The following is a 24859-nucleotide window of genomic DNA, read 5'->3' as shown; positions in this document are numbered from 1 at the left end:
TCTAGGAAGTATTCCTACAAAACTTCAGAGAAGTAGCTGCACTCCTAATATCATCCAACCTAACTTTCAGTCTTTCATTTGACTTGAATACAACTCCTTGTGATTCTCAGTGACCAATCTTTCAACCAGAAAGAACGCAACATTCGCAGCAAAGAGTAATTAGGAATCCAAATCCCTTAAAGAAATAAGGAACATTACCACAAATGTCTACAGTTTTGGTCAAATAATATTTATCAGCCCTCACTGATCAAAGACATCTATTTTCTGAAGTTATCTAACTTTCTTTTACAAAGAGGGGATTTGAAAGAATGTGGTAAACCCTTATTTTAATTATTCGTAGTTCTGGTTGTAGGCATGAGATATGATCATCTAATGTTCTTCAACAACTAAGTTACAAGAAAGAGCTTGTACTTCACAGATGCGTTTAGCTGATGCTAATGCCAAGAGGAAAAGGGTTTCAGTTGTTAGATCTTTAATAGAAAGATTTTCAAAAGGTTAAAGATTCTGAACCTTTTAGATATTGTAATACTGTATTAAGATTCCAAAAAAATTCTCTGCCTACTTGAGGTTTTTCAATAAAAAAAAAAAAACCTAAATACATTTCTAATAATACCTGAAACAGATAAATCACATTCTATGAATTTTGAGGAAGTATTAGGCATGGATCTGATTCTTTTTATGAAAAATGAAAAGCAAAGAAATTACAGGAGCCAAGATATACCTAATTACTGACACATTCCTTGATTTGTACCAATCAAAATAAACACTCCATTAACCTTGATAAAGCTTGGTAGACTGTCTTTTGAAACCTAAAATAAGCAATCTATGAGGGTCTTCAAAACCCCTAATCTCTTAAGAGTACACTGGACACTCTCCATGTGGGTAGATATAGAATGTAAAAGTTTGGATGCAACGTTCATGAAAGAAGTTGTCTGAGAAGATTTGTCTTTTACAGCAACCTTTTTGGATACTCTGAAAACAAAGGGCAAGAGATTCCAAATAAAAAATTACTAATCATTCCGTTCATAAAATCTTGAAATACTACTTTGAAATTATTCAAAATAACTGAGTATACACACAAAAAAATCACTAAGATATAAAATCTTGATTTAAATGTCTTTATTTTCTGGTGATGATCTCACCCTTATAAGTACTACATTACAATGACTGTGTGATGTTAATCAAAAGGAAATTAAAAATTACTTTAAATCACAGTTAGGAATAAAATTCAATGAAATATCTAAATATATAGTTTCTTGTGCAGTGCAGAAAATCATTACATACTTTTATCACCTTGGATGTATGTAAAGGTTTTTACTAAATTTTATTTCAAGATTTTTCTCCTATTTGGTGATTTCTACCAATTATTTTCTTTTGCAAGCTAATCAGATATTGAGAGTGGCCTCTGTGGCCCTTTTATATTAGTGAGAGCAGTGATGACTCATTCTTTTTTGATAAATATGACAGTAAACTTCTTGGATCACAGCAGATTCGTTTACCAGCTTTACAGAGAGTGAAAGTTGGAGTAATGTACAGTAGGAAGTGAGACATACCTATAAGGCTAAATGTGAACTTAGAAGTATAAAATCTTCAGGGTGTTACAGCTAAAAAGTTTAAGACTTGCAAGTGACCAATGTAATACTTGAAAGACATTATTGAGTGCTATGGCCATTGTGATATTCATAAAGAGAATATTGTCTCTTGTTGCAATATTCATACCTTGTATCAAAACTGTTGAAAGTTACATTGTATATGAAAAGAGCATTTGTTAAATAGTCAAGGGTTTACATGTAATTAAGGTGAAACAAAAAAACAACAAGCCCTTATTGTTTATTTATTGTGTATGTAAAACTACTTTCCTGGAAAAAAATAAACATTTCTAGATGGAAGTTGTGATTAAAGGCCATGAGAAAGATTTTATTTACGTTTAGTTATAAGTATTGTATTATGATATGATTTATCTATATCAATAGTTGTATTTCTCAGTGCAATTTCAATTCTTACAAAGTAAAATGCACATATGAGGTGTTATGATACATGATATTCTTAAGTTATTGCGTCGGAGCGTTTTGTAGTTGAGTATATTTATTATCAACTTTACTGTTACTGTGAAATATCAAATTTAGTCGATTGGTTTGATGATTGAATGTATTCAATATCTTCATTGGTCTAGATAAATATTAAGTTGATTTTTTTCAATGTGAACAATACTTTCACTCAATGTGAAATGTAAGAGTAATAGGCTATCTGTTTTATAAAATTAGTATTAAACTTAGTTTCCAAATTACTATTTAAGATAAAATCCTAATTATATAGAAAGAAAATGTATGTGACTGTAAATAACTAAATTAAGTAGTAGATACATAAAAGTGTGTTTCATTCTAGTCCCAAAACTCCAAATCCCTATGGTATTGTCAGATATTATAGTCACTTGGTCAATGATGTTCTCATGGTATCCTTTCCTTTATTTAAATTCAAAGATTTCATAATGTTTTTACCTTTATAGTTTAATTCTGTATTCTATATTTTCTCTAAAAATGCCAAAAATATATATAATGAATATTCATGAATCAAGTTCCTATGTTCGTTGCCAATGATTGGCTAGCTTAAGATCATTTATGAAAAAAAGAGAGTAAAGCTCTCATCCATTTTTTCAACTTTTCTGATTATTATTGGCCGATGACATTCGAAACCATAATACAGTATAGTAATGTGTAAACTGAACATTGATAAAAGTTTATGATAATTTTGCAGCATGTATTTGCTATCGTAGACAATTCAGGAAAGACTCATGACAGTTGCATAGCAATGTAAGCTACTTGAACTTCTTTACACAGTAAAAGAGTAAATAAACATACTAATTTTTGTGTTAGTTAGAAAAATTAGTATTTCCTTGCATATCATATACTAATTAAGCAAATTAATAGATAAGCTTCCCTCGGTTACGATTAACGGTTATTAGCCCGACTAGCATTTGCTACTTCTGTTGCGCTGACTTTCTGGTAAGCTAGATTACTTATTTACAAGGCACAAGTGTAAACACTTAATATGTGTTTACAAGAATTTGTACTTAACAGCTTTGCATTGATAAACCAACTTCGTTATACTCGTCATGATTGTTAGTGCCATCATAACCAATGATCAGCACATCCATACAGGTTCCCACAATAAGTTCGAATTAAACAGAGTTTACAGAAGAAATTTTTACATATTTATCAAGGCCCTCAGCATTTGCTGCAAGTTTTTCTCACTTATCCTCATTAAACAGCCAGTAAAGATAGTTTATTAATTACCGATTTTAAAGAATTATATTAATTTTCATAAACTGATCTCTGTCTTTTTTAAACTTATTTTGCTAATTTTAGTCACACTTATTACATTACACACAAGGAAGAAATGTTGAAGACTAATCCATTATGTGTTACATAGGCATGGTGCCACCAAGAACTGAAAGACAGTGCTTTGAGGAGCAGTTGGCATATGAAGAACTATTCAAATTCTGATTAGAGTGGCTATTAATAAGAGCCTTAACAAATCACGAAAATCAAGAAAGTGAATAGAGACAGGCATACAAACTGACTTGCGGGTTGAAGAGAAGGGAAGAGGTAGCAGAACAAATGAGTACAGTAATTGGAAGTTACAAAAGCAAATAGCAATGAAAGAGTGCTGGATCCAGGTGCTTTCGTGAGCAACAGAAGCAGGTAGAAGCTTCGCATATAGATATAGAGGTGTAGGCTAACCAATTACAAGTAAGATGCAAGAGGAAGGAGACAGTAGGGCAGTGAGAGCCAGTGCATAACTTGGCATCAGTAGTAATACCGAAAAAATCAAAGGAACCATTACAGTAGTTATGGTTCACAAGAGGGCTATTGGCAAGGATTATCTTTGAAGAAAACAAGACTCTGAAGCCTGAAAGATGCATTCGGCAGACAGGAACTTTTATGTGTAAAAGTCATAAAACCCTGGAAAATTGCTGAACACTTAGAATGGATGAGAATGAGAACAGGAAGGTGTATCAAGGATGAATGACTGCAGTATTCTCATGAGTATCAGGACCTCAACGAGTATCAGAAGATTTTTGAGTTAATACAGCTATTATGACAGATAATTCATTCCAGTATTGACAATGAGGTCAAAAGAAATGCCAGGAATGACTGTAGAGAATATTTAGACAGGAAAGCAAATGAGGCTGACAAAACTATGAATTCAGGGAGTCGCTATGGTGTAAGAATTGCTCATAGAATTATCAATGAAATTTCTATGAGAGCAAAGAGGAAGAAGCATATACCCATCAAAAAGAGAGATGGATCTGTTATAACAGAAGATGAAGAAAGGCAACGTTGGATGGAACACTTTAGTGAGGTTATGAATAGGAGATAAGGGAATAATTTGATTAATATACTTGAAGCTGAGGAAGACCTTGATGAGCCCATGAATGGATTCAGTGTGTTTGGAGTGGATGCTATCATCAAAAACTAAAGAGATGGAGATGCCCCTGGATACGATGGAATAACTGCTGAGATGATATTGGCCGAAAGTGAAGTGACACCTAGATTACTTACAAGTGTCTCGCAGATTACTTACAAGATTATTTTGTAGAATGTGGCGTGAGTAGGCAAAGCTTGAAGAATGGGAGCTAGAAGTGTTAGTGAAAATGGCAAAAAAAGATCTGACTGATTGTAATAATTACAGAGGCATCCCATTTACGTCAGTTGTCATGAAAATATATAGCATGCTCATTCTAAAGAGACTAGAGAGAAAGATTGATGAAAACTGAAGAGATGAACAAGAGGGATTTAGAAAAGGTAGAGGTTATACTGACCAAATTTTCATTTTAAGACATGTAGTAGAGCAATGTGTAGAATATAGAAATCCACCTTTGATGGCATTTGTGGACTAGCCTTTGATAGTGTGCACCGGCCAATTTTGCGGAGAGTCCTGTGTTATTATGGAGCTCCTCTCAAATATGTAAATTTAATGAAGTCTGTTCGTGACAGATAATTAAAGATAATTTATTTCATAATAAACCCGGTAAGAGCTTTTCTGAACTATTTATCTATGAAAAATAGCAATTTGTTAGCAATGCAATAGCCCCATATTAAGGGATTCACCTTTATAAAGTGTTAGACATTTTGCACAGATGATGAAAGGCTATGTAAAAGCAAATGGATTATAGTAAAATTAACCTATTTCACTTAATACAAAATATACAATGGTAGAATGACATAAGAAAAGAGTTAACATACTTTAAAATATATCAAGATTAATTTACAACTATACAATTTTTTGTTTCCCCAGTCAATCTAAGGCAAATATTATCTAAAGGAATTGAGTTCCCTACTTACCTTGTTTTGGAAGAGGATATGCCACACCAAAGAATGACTCGTAAAACTCCAAGATATGAGTTGCCATTCGTAGTGCATAATTTGCTTGGCTGATCATTGTGGGGGGTGCATATACAGACACAGCCACCTTATTATCAGTGAAATTAGTTACTTTATCATAATCACAAACAATAAAGGCCACTAAGTAGGTGCTCATGTCTTTACTTTCTTGAAATTCATCAATCATCTGCAATGTAAACCCTCTATAAATTTTCAAAGATGATAAACTTTATCAACAAACAAAAGACATGCAGTAAAATAATTTCATGGTACATCAAGTACAAAATATCTTAAAATGGAAAAACTTTAAAATCAAACCACAAATTTTACATTGATAGTAAACTTCTTATGCTAGAGGATGACCTGTCCACTATAAATTGAAGGCTTGGTTAATACCACTCTCGAGTATTAATGAACATAGGATATGATGGTGGGAATATTTTGTGGATAATTCAATCCATAATTCTGTAAATCAAAATTACCTTACAGTTCAAACATTAATCTTTTGCCTATTTAACCACATACTATAAAGCATCTATGAAACAAACTGTAAAACAAGGATATTGTACTGGATTGCAATAACCATTCATGATTCCCATTTAATAAAGACAGAAACACATTTAGGGAGATGTCTTAAGTACAATAAAGTACATTAATTTATAAAAGTATAATTTAACAAAGAATTGATCTGCAAAATAGTTATGCTGTAAAGTATTTTACAAGATTTCATAATTCATATGCATTAAGTATGAACAGACAAAGCATGCAAAATATTTGCCAGAGTGAGAAATATAAACAGGGATTGTGTTAAAAGTACAGTACTTAGTATTAATATGTGATATTTACTCGAAAAATTCAAGGAAAAAAACAACCCCACAATTCCCATTCTAATGAAGATGTATCTAGGTATCAAGGTCAAACCTTCATCAAAATGTCATTTTTGGACCAGAACTCTGGAAGTAAGGAAAGAACTGTTTCCACAGAAAAGAAGCCAACCTTGCAATTTCCTTACTCTCTTTACAAAGGTCAACACCAACAAGAACAGTCTCAACCATAAAATTCCCAATACTGGCAGTTTTCAAAGGCTCAAAGGAAACCTTCCTCAAGAATTGGGAAACATAGTCCATATTCCACCGAATTATTTCAAAAACTATTAGCTTCACTACAATGACAGAACATATAGTATCCCCTGATCACTGAACTGTTGGCCAGATCCAATTTGTAGTAATGGTGTCAACACATCTGACACCACTGATGATTGTGACCAAAAATTATCTTCTTACCAAAAGAACTAGAAGAACTTAATAATATGATCAAAACTTGTGTTGGTGGAATACACCCTGCCAATACAACTTATCATTGAACATTCTTTTGTCCACTATGATTGAAAACCTAGGAAACAGTGGAGAGCCTCAATGCAGTCAGATGAAGAATAGGGGGAAGGGTGGGGGCTTTGGTTCAACAAGAGGGAGCACAATTATTTGAAAACCCTTTTTTCCAGCATTTTCAGTGGGCCCACTAGACACCACACGCCTTTGAACCACTCCCTCTGATTCAAATATAAAGAGATTCACAGCTTAAGTACTGTACCTATTGAATGCCTGAAAATGGGGGATGCACATAGATGCTCAGGTTCAAACACTCTTGGAGCATGGTATCCACTACCCCAGCCAGGGTGTCCTGGAAAGGTGAGCAGTATATGTCGAACTTTTAACCTCGAGTGGTTACAAACATTTCTTCTGTTGTTTTTCCTCATACTTTCCTCATGTCTTGGTTCATCTGAGGCTCAGCTGACATACCAGAATGTTTTATTTCCTTAGAAAAAACTGGGTAATATGGGAAAGTCCTTCTCCTCTGTCCACCACAATAGAACCCTTCCTAACTAAAACAAGTTCCACCCTGTCTTCTGAACTTTATTTTGTTAATTTGTTCCAATACACCTGGCTTATATGACCCCTATAGTCTACACACAATAAACACGAAAAAGTATATACAATCTCCCTTCTTTTTATAAAAATCACACACCTACATAAATAAGCTTCCATGTCAAGTACAGATTCTATATGGTACTGTCGAGTACTGTAAAGATAAAATTCGAATCAAATTTAAGTTTTAACAGTGAGAGAGAGAGAGAGAGAGAGAGAGAGAGAGAGAGAGAGAGAGAGAGAGAGAGAGAGAGAGAGAGAGAGAGGGGGGGAATAAACAATGTTACAATGCCATTAACTATTATGTTAATACTGTATTAGCACATTAAAAAATTTTTACTTTGCCTAGAAATTGGCATCCTTTATGCTTACTGGACATGAAAAAGGTGGAATTGAAAGTAATGAATTAGTTATTGGAGGAGAAGAATAACATGGTTGATGGTAAAGTTGAAATTTAATTGTTATAATTACTACACGAGGTTTTTAATGTAAAACTTAACGTCAATGGCAGTGGTTCTTCGGTGTTGAGATCAGGTGATTACTTCATAGTTTTTTGTTCTTCTACTCTTACTAGGAACTGATCAAGCATTTACTGAATAGTGTTCCTTGTCTTGTCGTTGAAAATTATTGTTCTTTAGTCAGAATAAATATTCTACACCATTAGATATTTCAGCATAACGTTCGGCTGAAGGATCCTCTGCCTCAAAAATCGACAAAGTTTGATAAATGGTAAAGAACCCACGAAATTTCTTTGAGCTGTTTTCTGGTTCTGAATCAGGGAAACTTTCTTCAGTTTTCTTTTGCTCCTCTACAACAATTCTTCACTTGTCAGCGGTTGCTTATGACCCTCGATCAACTGGTAAAAATTTTATTTTTCCAATTCTATCTGCAGTTCTTCAGTAAGGGATATAAAATTCCTCAAAATATCCTTTACTGGCTCCTGAAAACTTTGATATCATGCACAAATTGATGGCACAGTTTTTTTTTTTTTTTTTATACACCATTGATGTTTGAATTACTTCAGTCCAAGAAGCAATTATGTTTAACACTGCCGGACGAATATTGTAGCCCTTCCAAAACTCACAAATATTCATCACATCCTTTATTGTAGTAGCCTCAAATGCCTGGCGTAAGGTACGCCACAAATATAACCGCTTGACAATCGCTATGATATCTTGGTTTATAGGTTGCATAAAAATGTGGTGTTAGGTGGCAAGCAAACAATTTTCACATTTGCATCAAGGTCATTCAGAATGCATGGAATCTCTGGGAGCATTATCAAGGATCAATATAACCTTGAAAGGATACTTCTTTGCCCTACAGTACTCCTTGACTTATGGTATAAAATGGCTATTGAATCATTGTTCAAAAATGGCTATGGTGACCCATACCTTCAGATTGGCCATGCAAATCAAAGGAAGTGTGAACCTTGAGACGGTTTTGAGGATGATACACTAACAATGAGTTAAGCTTGAAATTCGGCTACTCCCTAACATTAATATTAGCCTTTCTTTGGCTACCTTGTACTTTGACAGTTTTTTCTTCCTTAGAAATACATGAACAATCAGGTATTTGCTTCCAAAATAAGCACGTCTCATCGACATTGAAGACGAGTTCAGTTGAAAATAATTTTTCCTTTTGATGAATTTTTTCAGGAAGACGGGAAATTCCTCAGCAGCAACGATATCACTAGCAGCAACTTCTCCCTGAATTTTATGATTGTGCAAAATAAAGAAATCTTAAATCCACCACTTATGAATTGCAGCAAATGAAGTGTCCTTTACATTTCAAAGTTTTTTACGCAAGTCCTTAAACAAAGACTTGGCGTACTCTTGAATTTGCACTTGGCTCGTAGGAATTCGCTCCTGTGTTTGCCTTTCTATCCAAAGGGATAATAAGCACCCTACGTTATCACAGATTATGCCTCTCTTATCCAAAGGGATAATAAGCATTTTGTTTCATCACAGATTCTGCCTCTTTTAACATTTATAGAAGAAGTTTTTGATGATGGAGCCTTTTCAGTAAAGTAATGGTGGACACCTTGTCTGAGCCAGGCCTAGGAAACGTGCAATGTTAAACACTTCACCATTATCATATCTCTTTACCATGTCCAATTTATCTTTCTTTGTAATGACATGTCTCTTAGACTCGTTGGCTTTAATGATTTTGGAAGACATGTCTAAAATATGAAAAGTTTACGGAGATTCAAAAGGATAACTTCAATAAGTATAGGCTATACAGCACAGAAAAAATGGTAAATAACTAAGCTACATAAGTAGTGGTAGGTATTCTTGCTGAACCAGGGGAAAAGCTGTTTGCAACTATGTATTGTGAATTGGTTATTTCTTTCAATATTGTAATCCTTGTTTTTATTTTTAATGAAATATTTTAGCTTACCCTTTCATTTCTTTCTTCAACTGCCATAAAATCAGCATTAAGTACACCATACTATTGACAACTACTAAAAAAAAATGGTTTGACTTTACTGTGAAGAATTTTCTTCACTCTTCTTCTTTCAATCATATTTTTAACTCTCTTCTACTAATACTGTAGCTACCCCTTAAACGTTCTCTCCTACATTCAGTTTTCTTTAACGAAACACAGGGAGGACTATTCTAAACTAAAACTTGTTGACAGTGGCGCACGCCATGCTCGTGACGTCACAGCGTAGATACGCACAACAGAGGGCCTTAGTTACCCCGGCGTATGTTGGTTCTTTCCTTAACTACATGGGTCGAGATTAAATTCCTAAACTTAATTTTGATCTAAATTTCAATATTACTGAATTATTGCATCTTATATTTCTCAATACCAATTAAGGTTTGTTAATTTTAAGATGTATGCCCATCGCACCAGCCCATTGCTAATTAATCATTTAAACTATTAAATTTTAGCAAGCCAGTATAGGTAGGATTATTGTATATATAAACTCCCTTAGAGCAGCAAGATTTCTCTAAAGTATTTAGTACAAAATCCTGCCTCCTCTGCACTCCTTGCAACAATATATTGCCCTGTCCTGAAGTCCCGATATGGCTCCCCCAATGGATTAACGTGCGCATCATGGCCGTCAACTGTCTGGAAAGGTGAAGCCAGGTGATTTCCTCGACATTAGTATCGGGCCCATTCGATTAGAAGCCGCCCTGGCCTACTGACCTGCCTGGTCAGTGAACCTGTGCACCTCTGGCTCACCCCCTCTCCCAAAACGTGACTCACCAAGGAGTTCTGTGGCTGCCGGCTGGAGACAGTGAAGGAGTGGAACCTGGAAACCTATTGCCACAAACGAGGATTCTTGGGGTGGGCCAGTAAAGAGTGCAAAGTGCAACCAGGTCAACAGCCATCACGTGCATAGGACTGATCATCAAAGGAGTGCAGGTACTACTACAAATGGCCATAGTTATTCCCCCAATTTTTAGCTTAGACTAATTTTAACTTGATAGGGAACCTGGCTTTTACACTATTCGGACTGTGTGTGGTGGGATTGTGTGTATATATTTTTCTTGGATATTAATTTCTGGTTTGAGACTAGCACAGTCTCTGGGTCACGTGGGCCACGTGCCCGACCCCATTTTGATTTTTGATTATTGTAGACCACGCGTCTAAACCATTTTTCATTATTTGAATTTAATTTTATACCATTTTTTGTGCTGTTAAGATGTTCGTTTTCTTTTAATGTAAATTTGTGAATATATTAATATTAGGTTAATTAAACCTCTCTCGTATTTTTGCTCCCACATTTATTTTAATGTGTGAATTGAATAGTTGATCACGGGACAAAATACCCAACATTTAAAGAGTAAACCTAAGTAAGTCTATAGGTGGTAACAGCGAGGAACTTTGCATTAATATATTTGCTTCGAAGGTAAAGATCCTTATCTTTAAACTTTTAAACTACTTTACATCACTGCTCCCATTTTGGATTTTGTCTAATTACATTAACGTAAAATACCTGTCCAGCATCTCATTGGGGTAGCTGGGACGGAGTCGGAACAGAGCCTGAGAATGAGATGACTATAGACCTGACAAAGCTAGAGTAGCCATAAATTATTTCTAATTCTACGTGTGGAATTCTCCGGCCTCTGGACAGTAAAATTTCCCCCTTTTGTATTTAAGAGTGATGGTTAGTAAATTGTGACAGTAAAGTATTAGCAGGACGTTTGTGCCCCGAGAGTAAGTGCTCATTATCCTCCCCTGTTGAACTTTATGTAACTGTCATAAGGAGACTTTCCCGGACTAAGTTCCCACTCAGAAAAAAAAATTCTCCACATTTACAAAGCAACAAAGCCAACAGCATTTTGGCGGGATATAGTTGTCAAAACGTACTTTGTGTTTTCCTTTTGTACGTATTTTCATAATGAATATACGTATTTACTATTTTTTTGATATAATTTTAATCTTTTTTGCCATTTTCTATTGTAATGGTTTCACGTTGAGACCGAAGTAAGATTGTTTAAAATGGTGTAATGAGGATTACATTTCTGTATTCAATATTTAAGAATAATCAATGTTAAATTGGAACTGACGAATATTAAAACAATGTAAAGGGGGATACTACTCTTTATGGTGTTGTGAATTTGTAGACTCCCCAGTTCTCTATAATCCTAAACACCATCCACACTGCCAATATCTCTAGCACATTGATGATGTGTAGATCATACTTCTATTCGGTCTGAAGATCTGTCAGGTGCACAGCTTCCAAAGTTGCTCCCAACTTATTTTATCGAAGCATCACTAGCTCTGGGCCCAGATGTCTGTCCCAGTAGCAGCCCAAATGAAACTGAAAAGGTTTCATTCTTAACTAAAAGTGGGATTAACTTCTACAAGGCAGCCATGGTTCCAAGTAGAAGCCTCCACTGGAGTGCTGACATCTCTTCTTTTCCAGAACTCTTTCAACAAACTCGGGAAGTGTTGGATCCTCCTGTTGGACAGGGAAGCCTAGAAGAAACTGAGGCTAAGGTCATCTACAAAGAGAATGAACTGAGTTGGTAACAGGAGAGATCTCAAAATTTTATTAGAATCCCCAAATTCCTGAAAAGGCACAGTAGTCCATTATATGAAAACCAAAAATTGCAGAATCCAAAGGAAATGGCAATATTAACTAAACATGATTTTTTTTTGCTTTGCTGGGGTCATTTTTACAACATTAAAATCATAAACCTGTATTTTTGGTGGAACATGGTTTCTTAAGCCTTTGTTTACACAGAAGCTGGTGTTTTTCACAGATTTACAATTATAAAGTTCTATTTCCGGTACAAAATAAGCTAAATTTAACCATTTCCTGTCAAATCCTAAGTTCTCTAGCCTTCTCTTTCAGATGGAACTGGTTTCAAAATGCTACAATTACTCTTATACTGAATCTAAGGATCCCATACCTCAAAATCACGTTTTTCATGCAATCTAACTGTAGGCTATATTTCTAAGCACTTACTGGAACCGTTTCTATTTTTTTCTATGCTAAGATGGAGAATTGTGTTCTTCCAGCAGCGACTGGGTGAATTAGGCATTACCACTCTGTGTCAGAAAGTTTATGAAAGCATAAAATAAGGAGCCTGGAGAAGAGGTATTCATAACCACTTGTCAATGTGTGCATATTGAGTGCCGACGAAATTATTACAATTCCCATGAAGTTGAACAATTCAACTATCAAAAAACATCTTTTAATACAATGGAAGCAGGAAGTACTGGATACTGAAAAAGGTCTACAGATCTAAAATTTTCCTCCAAGGACATGTACTGGTTTTGTGGGATATCAGGTAAATATGATGGGAAGAAAAGGAATTTTAAGTTGATACCTATTAGAACAGTTGAATTTCAGAAACGGTTTCTTGAGCTTTACAGAGTTTGTTCAAATTATGTACCTAAAGAAGTAAAAGGCAGAATAGAATTTGTTATTACTTCAATGAACTCAGTGTTGTATATCACAAAGTGTGCAATGAAAATTTTCTATCTGGCAAGTCTTTCCCCCCAAAAAACTAATTAAACAAATGGATCTTCATTATTCTTCAAAACAAATAAAAGTAAAAGATAGTAGGCCAAAAGAACTGTCTCGAGATGAAGCATATGAAAAAATAATGGATACTCTCCGACAATATGATGACGAGCAGACAACCATAGGTGACCTTGAGAACAATATAAAACAGTACCTTGATGGGGAGGAACCATAGTTTTTACCACATGAAGAAACAGCTACTTAAGAAGTTTGGTGATGAGATCTTCATTAGTGAAGTTAGTGGAAGGCAGAATGTTATTACATTTAGGGCAAATGACACCAAAATTCTCCATGACTTTTTCCAGCTAGACTGTTCAGATGAGATGGACAAAATCAGAGCGATCAGCTGCACTGCTGAATTCATTAAAGAACACATTGGCCATTCCAAAACAATATATCCCTTAAATTCTGCAGATGTCGAATTTAAAACAAAAGCTGTCATATATCGAAGCCTCCTTACAACTGTTCTTACACACTTTGTCAGTGAAGAAAAGGAAATAAAAATAGGGTCTATAGGACAGGTAATTACGCAAGCTATGAGACCAAGAGCAATATTTTGTCCTTTTATTACACGTGATGTCCAGATGCACTGTCACTTTGAGTCTAGGTTTCTCATTGACACCCTCCATACTTATGGATTCTACTCATCTTACTCACAGGTGCATAAGTTTAAAAAGTACTGCACTGTTACAAGAAGGACCAATATTCCAAGACTCATAGACGAATATTTTGTACAATGCGTGGCTGACAACTCCAATAATAGCCTATACACCATTTATGGTACGGGGACTTTCCAAAGCATGGGTATAATTGCCTGCATCACGAAATTCAATCAGGTCTGCTAAAAAGTACCGAGGACAACAGTGAGAATGAAAAATTTAGAAAAAGTCGGTCATATCAGCATCAGACACTACAGTCAGAAATACAATCATGAAAAAGATCCTACTTCTGTTGAAATGGAAGAAAGTGACAGGGCATCAATTTTCCCTCCTGTTATTGTGAGGAAAACCTTGTCATTTAGGAAGAATCCAAGACCTAGCAGGCCTAGTATAAATTCCCCAATCAGTCTTCTGAAATATTCATGATCGTGATAGGCATGAAGCCTAGTGACCTGACCTGTTCAACTCAACATTAATCTTTGTTACTAAACATGCAGCCTGTTATAGCTATACATCAGGAGCAAGTTGAGTAATTCCCATTTCATTTGTAAAAGCAAGTTGCGCAATTCATACTGTCTCAGGAGCAAATTAAGTGATTCCCATTTCATTTGTAAAAGCAAGTTGAGCAATTCATACAGTTTCAAAAGCCAATTAAGTAATTCCCTTTTCTTTTTAGTTAGCAAGTTAAGCAAATCATACTGTTTCAGAAGAAAACTAAATCATTCCCATTTCATTTGTAAAAGCAAGTTGAGTAATTCATACTATTTCAAAAGCTAATTAAGTAATTCCATTTTCTTTTTAGGGATCAAGTTGAGCAAATCATACTGTTTCAGGACCAAATCAAACAATTCCCATTTCTTTTGTAAAAGCAAGTTGAGTCATTCATACTGTTCCAGAAGCAAATTAATTAATTCCCATTTCTTTTTTAGGGGCAAGTAGATCAATTCATATTGCTTCAGAAGCATATGAAGCAATTTTTGTTTCTTTTAAGGAACTAGTTAAGCACTTGGTACTATTTCAGAAATAAATTAAATAGTTCCCATTTTTATGAGCAAGTTGAGCAATTCATGTTTTTCAAAAGCAAATTACATAATTACTAAGCAAATTAGGTAATTCTCCTTTCTTTTAAAGAAGAAATTTTAGCAATTCATACTGTTTCGAAAGCAAATTAAGTAATCCATGTAACTTTTTAGGGAGCAAGTTGAGCAATTCATACTGTTATACAGGCAAATTAAGTAATTCCCATTTCTTTTTTAGGAGAAAGTTGAGCAATTCATACTATTTCAGAAGGAAACTAAGTAATTCCAATTTCTTTTTCAAGAGCAAGTTAAACAATTCATACTGCTTCAAAAGCATATGAAGTAATTCTTGTTTCTTTTTTAGGAGAAAGTTGAGTAATTCACCTACTGTTTCAGAAGCAAATTAAGTAATCCCGTCATCTTTTTATGACCAAGTTAGCAACTCATATGGTTTCAGATGCAAATTAAGTCATTCCTGTCTCTATTTTTTTTTTTTTTTTTAGGAACAAGTTAAGAGCTTCATGCAATTTCAAAAATAAATCAAGTAACTCTCATTTCTTTTTTAGGAGCAAGTTGAGACATTCATACTGTTTCAAAGGCAAATTAAGTAATTTTTTTATGAGTAAGTTGAGCAATTCACCCACTGTTTAATAAGCAAATTAATTAATTCCCATTTCTTTTTTAAGAGCAAGTTAAGCAATTCACCTACCATTTCATAAGCAAATTAGATAATTCTCATTTCCTTTATAGAAGGAATTTGAGCAATACATAGTTTTTCAGAAGAAAATTAAGAAATTCCTATTTCTTTTTTGAAAGCAATTTGAGTAATTTACCTAGTATTCCAGATGCAAATCAAGTGATTTCCATTTACTTTTTAGGAGTAAGTTGAGTAATTCACTTACTGTTTCATTAGCAAATTAAGTAATACCCATTTGTTTTTGATGAGCAAGTTGAGCAATTCAGTCATTGTTTAATAAGCAAATTAGGCAATTCTCGTTACTTTTATAGAAGGAACTAGAGGAATCATACTGTATCAGAAGCTAATTAACTAACTCCCATTTCTTTTTTAAAAGCAAGTTGAGCAATTCACCTACTGTTTCAGAAGCAAATTAAGTAATTCCCATTTCCTTTCACGAGCACGTTGAGCAATTCACCTACTGTCTCAAAAGCAAAATAAGTAATCCCCGTTACTTTTTTTATGACCGAAGTTAGCAATTCATATTGTTTCAGGGGCATATTAAGTTATTCCCCCATTTTTTAGAAGCAAGGTGAGAACTTTCTACTATTTCAGAGACAAATCAAATAATTCCTATTTCTTTATCAAAAGCTAGTTGAACAATTCACCAACTGTTTCTGAAGCAAATTAAGTAATTCCCATTTCTTTTTTAAGAGTAAGTTGAGCAATTCAGCCACTGTTTCATAAAAAATAAATAGGCAATTTTCGTTCCTTTTATAGAAAGAACTGGAGCAATTCATACTGTTTCAGAAGCAAATTAATCAAGTCCTATATCTTTTTTGGAGGAAGTTGATCAATTCATACTGTTATAGAGGCAAATTAAGTTATTCCTATCTCTCTTTTAGGAGGAAGTTTAGCAATTGTCTTCTTTTATAGGGGGAATTGGAGCAATTCCTACAGTTTAAAAAAAAAGGAAAAAGTAATTCCTGATCCTTTTTTGGGAGCAAGTTGAGCAATTCACCTACTGTTTCAGGAACAAAATGATTCCTGTTTCAGTTTCAGGATAAAATTGAGCTATTCACCCGTGTCAGGTGCAATTAAGGATTCTCATGTTTTTATTAAGAGGATATTGTGCTTTTCACTTACTGTTTCAGGCACAAATTAAGTAATTCCCATTTCCATTTAAGGAGGAAATTGCCCAATTCACCTACTGTTTCAGAAGCAAAATAAGTAATTCTTATTTTTGTTTTTGAAGCAAATGAAGGAATTTACCTATTGTTTCAGAAGTTAATTACGTAATAACCCTTTTGTTTCAGAAGCAAAATTAGCAATTAACTGTTTCAGAAGTACCTCAAGCTGTTCGTTTTAATCTTTTAGAAGTATATCAAACAATTCTCCTACTGTTTCAGATGCATAGTAATTAAATCTTCTTTCTGTTTCAAAAGTATATTAATATATTCACCATTGTCTTTTAGATTTGAATACAGCAATTCATGTTTCAAAAGCAACTTGAGCGCTTTACTTTTCATGTTTGAGAGGCAAAGTCAGCAATTTATTTTGGTTTCAGGAGCATATAAAAGAATCACCTTGATGTTTTAGAAGTGAATAAAGCAATATTGTTTCAAAAGCAATTTATGTATTTTACCTTTCTGTTTTAGAAGAAAATTAAATAGTTCACTTACTGCTCCAGAGACAAATTAAGTAATTCCCGTTTCTTTTTATAGGAGCAAATTGAGCAATACACCTGCTGCTTGCAAAGCAAAATAAGTAATTCCTATTTCTTTTTTAGAACAGGTTCAAAAATTCATACTGATTCAGAAACAGATTAACTCATTTCTTTTTAGGAACAAGTTGAGAAATTCATACTGATTCAGAAGCAAATTAAGTAACTAATTTCTTTGTAGGAACAAGTTGAGTAATTCATGCTGATTCAGAAGCAAATTAAATAATTCCCGTTTCTTTGTATGAGCAATGAGCTATTCACCTGCTGCTTTAGAAGCAAAATAAGTAATTCATTTTTCATTTATAGAAGCAAATTGAGCAATTCACCTGCTGCTTTAGAAGCAAAATAAGTAATTCATTTTTCATTTATAGAAGCAAATTGAGCAATTCGCCTGCTGCTTGAGAAGCAAAATAAGTAATTCCTGCTTCTTTTTAGGAACAAGTTGAGCGATTCATGTTGATTCAGAAGCAAATAAAATAATTCCAGTTTCTTTGTAAGAGCAATTGAGCAATTCACCTACTGCTTGAGAAGCAAAATAAGTAATTCCCGTTTCTTTTATAAAGGCAAATTGAGCAATTCACCTACTGTTTCAGAAGCAAATCATGTAATTCCCATTTCTTTTATAAAAGCAAATTGAGCATTTCACCTACTGCTTGCGAAACAAAATAAGTAATTCCCATTTCTTTTATAAAAGCAAATTGAGCAATTCACCTACTGTTTCAGAAGCAAAATAAGTAATTCACATTTCTTTTATAAAAGCAAACTGAGCAATTCACCTACTGCTTGAGAAGCAAAATAAGTAATTCACATTTCTTTTATAAAAGCAAATTGAGCAATTCACCTACTGCTTGAGAAACAAAATAAGTAATTCCCATTTCTTTTATAAAAGCAAATTGAGCAATCCACCTACAGCTTGAAAAGCAAAACAAGTACTTCACATATCTTTTTTAGAAGCAAGTTGAGCAATTCACCTACTGTTTCAGAAGCAAAATAAGTAATTCCCGTTTCTTTTATAAAAGCAAATTGAGCAATTCACCTACTGCTTGAGAAGCAAAATAAGTAATTCCCATTTCTTTCATAAAAGCAAATTGAGCAATTCACCTACTGTTTCAGAAGCAAAATAAGTAATTCACATTTCTTTTATAAAAGCAAACTGAGCAATTCACCTACTGTTTCAGAAGCAAAATAAGTAATTCACATTTCTTTTATAAAAGCAAATTGAGCAATTCACCTACTGTTTCAGAAGCAAAATAAGTAATTCACATTTCTTTTATAAAAGCAAATTGAGCAATTCACCTACAGCTTGAAAAGCAAAACAAGTACTTCACATTTCTTTTTTAGAAGCAAGTTGAGCAATTCACCTACTGTTTCAGAAGCAAAATAAGTAATTCCCGTTTCTTTTATAAAAGCAAATTGAGCAATTCACCTACTGTTTCAGAAGCAAAATAAGTAATTCACATTTCTTTTATAAAAGCAAATTGAGCATTTCACCTACTGCTTGAGAAACAAAATAAGTAATTCCCATTTCTTTTATAAAAGCAAATTGAGCAATTCACCTACTGTTTCAGAAGCAAAATAAGTAATTCACATTTCTTTTATAAAAGCAAACTGAGCAATTCACCTACTGCTTGAGAAGCAAAATAAGTAATTCACATTTCTTTTATAAAAGAAAATTGAGCAATTCACCTACTGTTTCAGAAGCAAATCATGTAATTCCCATTTCTTTTATAAAAGCAAATTGAGGAATTCACCTACTGCTTGAGAAACAAAATAAGTAATTCCCATTTCTTTTATAAAAGCAAATTGAGCAATTCACCTACTGTTTCAGAAACAAAATAAGTAATTCACATTTCTTTTATAAAAGCAAACTGAGCAATTCACCTACTGCTTGAGAAGCAAAATAAGTAATTCACATTTCTTTTATAAAAGCAAATTGAGCAATTCACCTACTGTTTCAGAAGCAAAATAAGTAATTCACATTTCTTTTATAAAAGCAAACTGAGCAATTCACCTACTGCTTGAGAAGCAAAATAAGTAATTCACATTTCTTTTATAAAAGCAAATTGAGCAATTCACATACTGTTTCAGAAGCAAAATAAGTAATTCACATTTCTTTTATAAAACCAAATTGAGCATTTCACCTACTGCTTGAGAAACAAAATAAGTAATTCCCATTTCTTTTATAAAAGCAAATTGAGCAATTCACCTACAGCTTGAAAAGCAAAACAAGTACTTCACATTTCTTTTTTAGAAGCAAGTTGAGCAATTCACCTACTGTTTCAGAAGCAAAATAAGTAATTCCCGTTTCTTTTATAAAAGCAAATTGAGCAATTCACCTACTGCTTGAGAAACAAAATAAGTAATTCCCATTTCTTTTATAAAAGCAAATTGAGCAATTCACCTACTGTTTCAGAAGCAAAATAAGTAATTCACATTTCTTTTATATAAGCAAACTGAGCAATTCACCTACTGCTTGAGAAGCAAAATAAGTAATTCACATTTCTTTTATAAAAGCAAATTGAGCAATTCACCTACTGCTTGAGAAACAAAATAAGTAATTCCCATTTCTTTTATAAAAGCAAATTGAGCAATTCACCTACAGCTTGAAAAGCAAAACAAGTACTTCACATTTCTTTTTTAGAAGCAAGTTGAGCAATTCACCTACTGTTTCAGAAGCAAAATAAGTAATTCCCGTTTCTTTTATAAAAGCAAATTGAGCAATTCACCTACTGTTTCAGAAGCAAATCATGTAATTCCCATTTCTTTTATAAAAGCAAATTGAGCATTTCACCTACTGCTTGAGAAACAAAATAAGTAATTCCCATTTCTTTTATAAAAGCAAATTGAGCAATTCACCTACTGTTTCAGAAGCAAAATAAGTAATTCACATTTCTTTTATAAAAGCAAACTGAGCAATTCACCTACTGCTTGAGAAGCAAAATAAGTAATTCACATTTCTTTTATAAAAGAAAATTGAGCAATTCACCTACTGTTTCAGAAGCAAATCATGTAATTCCCATTTCTTTTATAAAAGTAAATTGAGCAATTCACCTACTGCTTGAGAAACAAAATAAGTAATTCCCATTTCTTTTATAAAAGCAAATTGAGCAATTCACCTACAGCTTGAAAAGCAAAACAAGTACTTCACATTTCTTTTTTAGAAGCAAGTTGAGCAATTCACCTACTGTTTCAGAACCAAAATAAGTAATTCCCGTTTCTTTTATAAAAGCAAATTGAGCAATTCACCTACTGCTTGAGAAGCAAAATAAGTAATTCCCATTTCTTTTATAAAAGCAAATTGAGCAATTCACCTACTGTTTCAGAAGCAAAATAAGTAATTCACATTTCTTTTATAAAAGCAAACTGAGCAATTCACCTACTGCTTGAGAAGCAAAATAAGTAATTCACATTTCTTTTATAAAAGCAAATTGAGCAATTCACCTACTGTTTCAGAAGCAAAATAAGTAATTCCCATTTCTTTTATAAAAGCAAATTGAGCAATTCACCTACTGCTTGAGAAGCAAAATAAGTAATTCACATTTCTTTTATAAAACCAAATTGAGCAATTCACCTACTGTTTCAGAAGCAAAATAAGTAATTCACATTTCTTTTATAAAAGCAAATTGAGCAATTCACCTACTGCTTGAGAAGCAAAATAAGTAATTCACATTTTTTTATAAAAGCAAATTGAGCAATTCACCTACTGTTTCAGAAGCAAATCATGTAATTCCCATTTTTTTTATAAAAGCAAATTGAGCATTTCACCTACTGCTTGAGAAACAAAATAAGTAATTCCCATTTCTTTTATAAAAGCAAATTGAGCAATTCACCTACTGTTTCAGAAGCAAAATAAGTAATCCACATTTCTTTTATAAAAGCAAACTGAGCAATTCACCTACTGTTTCAGAAGCAAAATAAGTAATTCACATTTCTTTTATAAAAGCAAACTGAGCAATTCACCTACTGTTTCAGAAGCAAAATAAGTAATTCACATTTCTTTTATAAAAGCAAATTGAGCAATTCACCTACTGCTTGAGAAGCAAAATAAGTAATTCACATTTCTTTTATATAAGCAAATTGAGCAATTCACCTACTGTTTCAGAAGCAAAATAAGTAATTCACATTTCTTTTATAAAACCAAATTGAGCAATTCACCTACTGTTTCAGAAGAAAAATAAGTAATTCCCATTTCTTTTATAAAAGCAAATTGAGCAATTCACCTACTGTTTCAGAAGCAAAATAAGTAATTCACATTTCTTTTATAAAACCAAATTGAGCAATTCACCTACTGCTTGAGAAGCAAAATAAGTAATTCCCGTTTCTTTTATAAAAGCAAATTGAGCAATTCACCTACTGTTTCAGAAGCAAAATAAGTAATTCACATTTCTTTTATAAAAGCAAATTGAGCAATTCACCACTGTTTCAGAAGCAAAATAAGTAATTCCCGTTTCTTTTATAAAAGCAAACTGAGCAATTCACCTACTGCTTGAGAAGCAATATAAGTAATTCACATTTCTTTTATAAAAGCAAATTGAGCAATTCACCTACTGTTTCAGAAGCAAAATAAGTAATTCACATTTCTTTTATAAAACAAAATTGAGCAATTCACCTACTGCTTGAGAAACAAAATAAGTAATTCACATTTCTTTTATAAAAACAAAAAGAGCAATTCACCTACTGTTTCAGAAGCAAATCATGTAATTCCCATTTCTTTTATAAAAGCAAATTGAGCATTTCACCTACTGCTTGAGAAACAAAATAAGTAATTCCCATTTCTTTTATAAAAGCAAATTGAGCAATTCACCTACTGTTTCAGAAGCAAAATAAGTAATTCACATTTCTTTTATAAAACAAAATTGAGCAATTCACCTACTGCTTGAGAAACAAAATAAGTAATTCACATTTCTTTTATAAAAACAAAAAGAGCAATTCACCTACTGTTTCAGAAGCAAATCATGTAATTCCCATTTCTTTTATAAAAGCAAATTGAGCATTTCACCTACTGCTTGAGAAACAAAATAAGTAATTCCCATTTCTTTTATAAAAGCAAACTGAGCAATTCACCTACTGTTTCAGAAGCAAAATAAGTAATTCACATTTCTTTTATAAAACCAAATTGAGCAATTCACCTACTGCTTGAGAAGCAAAATAAGTAATTCACATTTCTTTTATAAAAGCAAATTGAGCAATTCACCTACTGTTTCAGAAGCAAAATAAGTAATTCACATTTCTTTTATGAAACCAAATTGAGTAATTCACCTACTGCTTGAGAAGCAAAATAAGTAATTCACATTTCTTTTATAAAAGCAAATTGAGCAATTCACCTACTGTTTCAGAAGCAAAATAAGTAATTCACATTTCTTTTATAAAACCAAATTGAGCAATTCACCTATTGCTTGAGAAGCAAAATAAGTAATTCACATTTCTTTTATAAAAGCAAATTGAGCAATTCACATACTGTTTCAGAAGCAAAATAAGTAATTCACATTTCTTTTATAAAACCAAATTGAGCAATTCACCTACTGCTTGAGAAGCAAAATAAGTAATTCCCGTTTCTTTTATAAAAGCAAATTGAGCAATTCACCTACTGTTTCAAAAGCAAAATAAGTAAATTCACATTTCTTTTATAAAAGCAAACTGAGCAAATCACCTACTGCTTGAGAAGCAAAATAAGTAATTCACATTTCTTTTATAAAAGCAAATTGAGCAATTCACCTACTGTTTCAGAAGCAAAATAAGTAATTCACATTTCTTTTATAAAAGCAAATTGAGCAATTCACCTACTGCTTGAGAAACAAAATAAGTAATTCCCATTTCTTTTATAAAAGCAAATTGAGCAATTCACCTACAGCTTGAAAAGCAAAACAAGTACTTCACATTTCTTTTTTAGAAGCAAGTTGAGCAATTCACCGACTGTTTCAGAAGCAAAATAAGTAATTCCCGTTTCTTCTATAAAAGCAAATTGAGCAATTCACCTACTGCTTGAGAAGCAAAATAAGTAATTCCCATTTCTTTTATAAAAGCAAATTGAGCAATTCACCTACTGTTTCAGAAGCAAAATAAGTAATTCACATTTCTTTTATAAAAGCAAACTGAGCAATTCACCTACTGCTTGAGAAGCAAAATAAGTAATTCACATTTCTTTTATAAAAGCAAATTGAGCAATTCAACTACTGTTTCAGAAGCAAATCATGTAATTCCCATTTCTTTTATAAAAGCAAATTGAGCATTTCACCTACCTCTTGAGAAACAAAATAAGTAATTCCCATTTCTTTTATAAAAGCAAATTGAGCAATTCACCTACTGCTTGAGAAGCAAAATAAGTAATTCACATTTCTTTTATAAAAGCAAATTGAGCAATTCACCTACTGTTTCAGAAGCAATATAAGTAATTCACATTTCTTTTATAAAAGCAAACTGAGCAATTCACCTACTGCTTGAGAAGCAAAATAAGTAATTCACATTTCTTTTATAAAAGCAAATTGAGCAATTCACCTACTGCTTGAGAAGCAAAATAAGTAATTCACATTTCTTTTATAAAACCAAATTGAGCAATTCACCTACTGCTTGAGAAGCAAAAAAAGTAATTCACATTTCTTTTATAAAAGCAAGTTGAGCAATTCACCTACTGCTTGAGAAGCAAAATAAGTAATTCCCGTTTCTTTTATAAAAGCAAACTGAGCAATTCACCTACTGCTTGAGAAGCAAATCATGTAATTCCCATTTCTTTTATAAAAGCAAATTGAGCATTTCACCTACTGCTTGAGAAACAAAATAAGTAATTCCCATTTCTTTTATAAAAGCAAATTGAGCAATTCACATACTGTTTCAGAAGCAAAATAAGTAATTCACATTTCTTTTATAAAAGCAAACTGAGCAATTCACCTACTGCTTGAGAAGCAAAATAAGTAATTCACATTTCTTTTATAAAAGCAAATTGAGCAATTCACCTACTGCTTGAGAAGCAAAATAAGTAATTCACATTTCTTTTATAAAAGCAAATTGAGCAATTCACCTACTGCTTGAGAAACAAAATAAGTAATTCCCATTTCTTTTATAAAAGCAAATTGAGCAATTCACCTACAGCTTGAAAAGCAAAACAAGTACTTCACATTTCTTTTTTAGAAGCAAGTTGAGCAATTCACCTACTGTTTCAGAAGCAAAATAAGTAATTCACATTTCTTTTATAAAACCAAATTGAGCAATTCACCTACTGCTTGAGAAGCAAAATAAGTAATTCACATTTCTTTTATAAAAGCAAACTGAGCAATTCACCTACTGCTTGAGAAGCAAAATAAGTAATTCACATTTCTTTTATAAAAGCAAATTGAGCAATTCACCTACTGCTTGAGAAGCAAAATAAGTAATTCCCGTTTCTTTTATAAAAACAAATTGAGAAATTCACCTACTGTTTCAGAAGCAAAATAAGTAATTCACATTTCTTTTATAAAACCAAATTGAACAATTCACCTACTGCTTGAGAAGCA

The 24859-nt window shown here is 32.9% G+C and overlaps 1 protein-coding gene across 3 annotated transcripts in view; it reads right to left on the bottom strand.

The window, feature by feature from the left end:
- The window catches only part of LOC137653700 (endoplasmic reticulum aminopeptidase 1-like), a 512338-nt gene that overhangs the window by 218751 nt on the left and 268728 nt on the right, over window positions 1-24859 (bottom strand). For all 3 annotated transcript variants that reach the window (XM_068387282.1, XM_068387289.1, XM_068387299.1), the window contains one exon: window positions 5346-5571. In XM_068387282.1, the coding sequence (XP_068243383.1) occupies window positions 5346-5571 (226 nt within the window). The remainder of the gene's footprint in view (window positions 1-5345; window positions 5572-24859) is intronic.

This window comes from Palaemon carinicauda, chromosome 1, assembly GCF_036898095.1.
Source record: "Palaemon carinicauda isolate YSFRI2023 chromosome 1, ASM3689809v2, whole genome shotgun sequence".
Taxonomy (NCBI): domain Eukaryota; kingdom Metazoa; phylum Arthropoda; class Malacostraca; order Decapoda; family Palaemonidae; genus Palaemon; species Palaemon carinicauda.
Note: the sequence above shows the minus strand (reverse complement) of the source record. Positions and strands in the feature narration are given on the sequence as shown.